This window comes from Choloepus didactylus, chromosome X (assembly GCF_015220235.1).
Source record: "Choloepus didactylus isolate mChoDid1 chromosome X, mChoDid1.pri, whole genome shotgun sequence".
Lineage (NCBI taxonomy): Eukaryota > Metazoa > Chordata > Mammalia > Pilosa > Megalonychidae > Choloepus > Choloepus didactylus.
This window is the reverse complement of record NC_051334.1, coordinates 138455747-138462356: the sequence shown is the minus strand read 5'-3', so window position 1 is coordinate 138462356 and position 6610 is coordinate 138455747. Positions and strand designations below refer to the sequence as shown.

Genomic DNA, 6610 nt, shown 5'->3' with positions numbered 1-6610 from the left:
ATCCCCAACTACTTTTATATAATGAACATGTCTCACCAACGACAGCCTTGAACTGATATACCAGATTAAAAATGGGCAATTCCTGAAAGTCACTGGAGAAAGAAAACTTATATTTGGTTTCATGTTCTAGAAGACTGAGAAAAGATTAGATTATGGGGAAAAACTTATTATTTTACTAAAACCATCAAATGATAATTCAGGTGGACCTCAAACCACATAACCATGTCTATAACATGCATCCACTCTCACATTTAAGACACAATGGCTTCCATTTCTCCAAGGGAACTGCTTTTTCGGCAAGACACACTCTGTCTCTTGCCTTGAAGCCAAGTAATTGGAACCCTGCACACACGGCGAAGCTTCTGTTGGAACCGGTTTCCAACAAAACAATACAGAAAGGGATTAATGCAGCTGTTGATGAATCCCAGGAGGATGGCAAAAGAAGTGCCAGGTCAATGACTGCTATAACTTTGCAGCTATTAATGAAACCCATCCAGGCTAGAGCATCCAGGAAGGTCAGAGCATGGAAGGGAAGCCAACAAATGATGAATGCCACTACAACAGCAGCTGCCATCTTCAGGACTTGGTCACGGGTTATTCTGCTCTTCCCATAGCTATTGGTCTTCAGTAAGTGTTTTTTGATTCCAAAATAACATGTTGCTATGAAAATTAAAGGGATAATAAAACCAAGGATATTTTTCATTAAGGCAATACCAGCTGACCACTGGGCATATTTCTCAGGTGGGAAAGCCATAATGCAAGCATTCACTCCCAAATATTCAATGGCTCTGATGTCTTGGAAATAAAACGTTGGTAATGAGGACAAACAGGCCATACACCAAACAAGGGGAACAATATAAGATGCTTGCCAGGGATTTCTTCTTTGAGATAGAAAGGGATAGATGACTGATTGGTACCTATCAACACTCATGCAGGTGATAAAAAAAATGCTTGCAAACATGTTCAGGGTCAGAAAAGAACCAGAAACTTTGCACATCACAGGTCCAAAGAGCCAGTCAAATCTGTAAGAATAATAGGTTGCCCAGAGAGGAAGAGTAGCCAAAAGGAGTAAGTCAGCCACAGCCAGGTTGAAGATATAAATGCTGGAAACTTTTTTAGGACCCTTTTGACAGCAAAAGAGAGTAACAACAACAATATTGACAAGAAATCCAATCACAAATATAATGTAGTAGAGTATAGGAACTGCATCTAAATGCTTATTTGATGGTTTATGTGAGCAGTTAAAGGTAGATTCATTGTTGCCAGAGATGTTCATAAGTCCGAAGACAAGACTGCTGATCATGTTTTCACTGATGTTGGCGAGGGTGTTGTTGCCCTTCATATTGAAATGTCAGCAGCCCCTAATACTTATGCTTTCTGTGGAGAAAAAAAAATGGAACTCTTAGAATACATGCAGTGCTTAGAGCATCACTGAGTCCTTTGAAAGTCTGTCAAAAGCAAAAAAACATGGGTGATTATAGAAAACATTATGAAATAGATCCATGTCTTATGAAATAATGAATTTTGCCCCTTAAAGAAGAAAAGATTGTTTTCTCAGTGGTGGCAAGAGGTAATATATTTCAGACTCAGGCACTAAAAATTCTGAACTAAACTACTTTTTGCCCATCTTTTCTACCATATTTTCCACAGGTTCAAGAAAAATAACATATCAAAAGGCCAGCCAGGTTAGAAAATGTGTGGAACAAATAAGAAGGAACCCGGAAATAAGAAAAGTTAATATTTCAAAAACCCTTGAGCCCATATCTCAGTCTGCATGCTTTCTAGAAACCATACTGCTGCCTGATATTGCATAGAGAAATGCCTTATTTGAGTAACTAATTATATATAAATTATTACAGCTATGGAAAATATAAGTTACATAAGCTATGGAAAATGTAAGTGAGTACACAAAGAATGAAAAAGAAAATGGAAAAAGGAACATTATGGGTGGGGAATCATATTTGATTTTTATTAATTAAAAATAATTAGTTCCACTTTTCCATTGTTGTCACAATAATATAATTAACAGGAAAACATGGAATGTATGCATAATTTTAAAGCCCTCTGTTCAGATTTAAATAAAGAAAAATAATTTCATATATAGATATTTAAGTTTAGTTATTGAGTAGGAAAATCACCTATTTTCAACTCAATTAGTAAAACAAAACAACACAAAAATAGCTGAACCTGTTTGGGAGTCAAGTAGAAATAGTTTTGGTTGCTCAATGAAATAAGACTTGAACATCATTGAGTAAACATGATGTAGTCATATATTTTTTCTTTGCTATCTTTTCCGTTTTACAGAACTATATAGTCAAATTGCTTTGAAATGTTGTAATCAATCTTATGTATTTGTGATATTGTTGTTTCCTAATTTTTACTAGGAACATTGTTTAAAACAATTAAAAGGAAATTAGCTGAAGGTAAACATATTAAGGGAAAGACTATTAATTTAGATAATTTCAAAATACATACAAATAAACTTTCTAATTAAAATGCAATCACCAAAGAATCTCCTAGTAAATTGAAAAAAAAATCATTTTTTATCTACAGCTCATTCTTTCCTAATCTCCTTGACCTAACAAATTAACATGAAAAAATCTAAAATAAATACCACTTGAAGACTTACTGGTTGTTGCAGTTTAAAACTTAGTTATCATAAATCAGCTTGCCTAGTTCTTAAATGCACCCCTGTAAGAGAAACAGCAGTTAAATAATTTAGGAGCTTTGCAAAATACAGTGTTATAACACAGGAAAAAGAGAAAGTTAATCCATTAAAGATATTTTCATTTAATGTAGTCTCTATTTTATCAAGTAGAGTATATATAAATGGTTCAGACTTACCTTAAAATTCAGGCTGAAGAATGCATTTGATTCCGTGCTTATTCATTCCCTTAGACTCTGGGACGTAGTAGATCAGAACTCTGGTTTCCTTCTTATATGTTCAGTCTGTCCACTGGGAGCCTTCAACCTACATAATTCTAGGGCTGACATATGAACACTTGCCAGCTTTCCAGAGTTTGAGTTTGTTTTTTCTTTTTTCTTTTTTTTTTTTTGGCCACAAAACATTAATCAGAAATTCTCACTGTCTCCAAACATAACAGCACATTCAAATAATCTGAAACAAACAAATGAAGTTTCCACAAATGTGTTAGAGAATTTTGAAGTCAATGGCTCACTTTAAAAGCATATAATTATTTGCAGAATTTTCTCTTTTTCCCTGATATTTGCATTCTAAAACGAGGTAAGGAGTAAAGATCTTATTCTGGTAGCAGGGTCTTTGTTCACCAACATCTTTGGCAAATTTCATTAATCTTTGACATTCTTACTCCTGTTTATTAAGAAAAGGAAACAACCTTATTTGAAGTCTACAACTTCTAAAATCTCTCCCTTGCTTTAAGCAGATTTTGTTGGCTTGTGGCTGGAAAGGTGGTGACAAGAATATGATTTGCATGTGTTGGAAAAGAGGTATTAACATTTAATGTCTCTCCTTTCATATGTTTTTGTCATATTTGTGGCTTAAATACAAAGTATACAAGTTGAAGGATTGGGTAGCAGCTGCAGCCTAGATCACTCTTGTTGTTGCTGTTGCTTTGGGTGGGGGCATGGATGATCAACCTGACACAACCAGTCCAGGAAAAGCGAGAATGACAAAAGGAAGAAAGACAAGAACAAGTGATGATAGTAATAATACTAGCTAAAACTTAGTAAATGCTATGTGCCAAGCACTGTGCTAAGTGCTTTACACTCAATAGTTATATATAGAGGCAGTAGAGCATAATGGTCAGTATGTGGACTCCAGATTCCAACTATCCAGCTTCACAAGTCCAGTTCTACCACTTACTAATTGTATGACCTTGGACAAGTTATTTTCCTTTTTCATGTCTCAGTTTTCTCATCTGAAAAATAGGATGATGTTAATTACCTACATTGTGGAGTTATGAAAATTAAATGAGCTAATATATTTAAAGTGTTTAAAACCACACCTGGCACATGGTAAGTGCTACTTATATAACCTATTAATATTACCCCCATTTTACAGATCATGAAACTAATAATCAGAGTGTGTAAATAACTTCTCTGGGTTCACATAGCTATTAAATGGAGATATTTGGGGTTAAACTGAGGCAATCTAATGTCAGAGCCCAAACTCAACCTCTGCACTACAGTAGGAAGCACTAGGTGGTCCTTTAATTTTGCCCTTTGCTCTGGCAAAAAGAAAATCACTGCTGGAAATTAATGAGGTCTTACAAAAGCCCCACAGAAGGTGGAAAAGAACTTTGTTATGTGGAAGGGAGAATGTTTTTCTTAATTTTATTCCCAAAATGTAAACCATTGGAAGAAGTGTGTGACTAGATAGTTTACAAAAGTTAACACAGAAAATCAGAACCTGGAACATTTAAATGAGCAAAAGGATTCCAATTATTTCTAATGAATCATATTTTCCAGATAAGAAGTAAAACTGCACCTATCCATACTACAGGCCACAAATAAGGAGGAGCAGGCTTTGAAGAAGCAGCTGGGATCTAAGTATTAAGTTAAGCAGAAGGAGAGCAATGGAGGAAAAGCAAGGGTGTGTGGCAGAGGACGAAATTGCAAATGACAAGAGACAAAGCAGATGGCTCTTGACCTTTGTCTGTTTTCCATTAAGATTGAAGTTGCTTCCATAGCACAGATGTAGATGGGGCCAGTAGGAACATTGCCTGAAAAATACAATAGGATGCAAAGGTTTACACAACACCAATTTAGTGTTTCTTTCGGTAGACTGAGTTTGAGCCTTGAAAAAATGCTACTGACACACATATGCACCATTTTATTTAAAAATCTCAAAATATTTGTTTCCTGATAATCTGAATGCATTTAGGTTCAGGCTCTATTCAAAGGATGGTAAGCTGATGTCTAGGAAACAAATGAGTAGGCGCATACACTTATAGGCAGGAGAGTTGAAATCAAAACTCGTTTCACTCTTGTTTAAGCCTGGGTTTCTCCTCCATTCAAAATGTTTGTATTTGCCACATAAGGGGGGATTTTCCAAGCCAGAGTCTCCAAATGGTCACAACAGGCCAGATTCCCATCCTGCTCTAATTCTAGCCCCTTCTCATGCCCCTTAAAAGAAACAACCAGGAGGAAAGCTAAAAACTTTTGAGAACAAACTGCAGGCCTGTCTCTGGCAGACCTAGCCTTGAACACCCCCAAGGAGCAGGGGACCTTTCTAGAGATTTTGTCCTTCATTACGGTACGTTCTGACATAAAGTTTAAAGAGTCATGTGTTTCCCAAAAGACTAAAAGGACATTTATTCTATTTCTTTATAATTTTAGGAGTAACAATTTTCACAACTCAAAGAAAAATTTTGTAACTGCAAGGAATTAAGAGAAAAAAAGTTAAAAAGTAAAAGAAGTAGAAGAAGAAGAAGAGAAGTAGTAGTAATATTGACACCACTTGAAGCAAGAAATGCAGCAATTTATTGACTCAGGAAAGAACTCCCAGTTAAGCCAACAATGTAAATACACTTGAGAGTCAAATAAATGTCAGTCAATGGAAGCAAAACAACACAAAAATTCACTCTCCTGGGGACACCTGGTAATGTTCCTGCTGGGGAAAAAAAAAAGCCTTGGGTCTTTTGAATAAATTATGCAACTATTCAGGACAAGTAGAGCTGGGCTAAAAGGATTAAACAATGGCAAATCACATTAAATTAATTTTTTTCAGTGAATACCTGTTGCTGATTGTGAGATCCAATTTCAAAATTCAGTTTCAAAGGGCCAGTGTAAAAACGATGTTCTTAAGAGGAATTCTCCTCTACTATAAGGGTACAGGGTTCAGAAAAATATCTTACTTGCCCCTCTTCCTACCACCAACATGAATGCAAATGGCAGCCTCTGGATATACACTCCCTAATTATAAGGGTGGAAATTAAAGGTGTGGATTATGGAATAATTGAATGTATATGAGTCTTCCTTTTTAGTCTATATATCCAGAGTCATTTTAATATTCTCCCCACAGCAGCTTCCTTTCTGAATTCCTATGCAGCACAATAGCATGTTTACTTCTCCCAGTCTCAACACACACTCACACACACACACACACACAAACACACACATACATACTACTAATGCCCAAACACCTACATACATACACCAATCTTTCTTCAGTTCATTTTCCCATAAGGGAAACATACTTATAATTGCCACTGCACTTCTCCAAACCTGGGGTTCCCTGAAAAGAGGGTGGTGGAGTTTGCCCTCTATTGATTAGTCTTTACTGGTTCCTTCCATATGCCTCTTTCTTTTCCAACACAATAAGAACAGAAAAGAGGGCAATAAAAAAATAAGGTTCCATATTCAGAGGTAACAATCAGGTTGACCAATTTTTAGAAACTAGTCTAAAAATTCAGTAAAATTGCCAATCTGTTGGCTGAGTTTGCATCAAAATAACCGTCTGCCTGGGCATCACATAGAGAGCAACTGAGAGGAATTATTAAATCTGTTATCAACCTAGAATCCATGTAGTGAGGTGAATGTGTGTCTGACTCAGCACATTCCTGAAACCAGTTAATTCCAGCTGAAAGTGATCCCAAGAACATCAGGTGAAGGATAAGTTCCAATTTCC

At 36.0% G+C, this 6610-nt stretch overlaps 1 protein-coding gene across 1 annotated transcript; it reads right to left on the bottom strand.

Annotated features, from left to right (window-relative positions):
* Positions 1-251: 251 nt before the first annotated feature.
* AGTR2 (angiotensin II receptor type 2) lies at positions 252-1342 on the bottom strand. The gene is given in 2 exon segments (XM_037822609.1): positions 252-442; positions 445-1342. Coding segments are annotated over 2 exon segments (1089 nt in total).
* Between the last annotated feature and the right edge of the window lie 5268 nt (positions 1343-6610).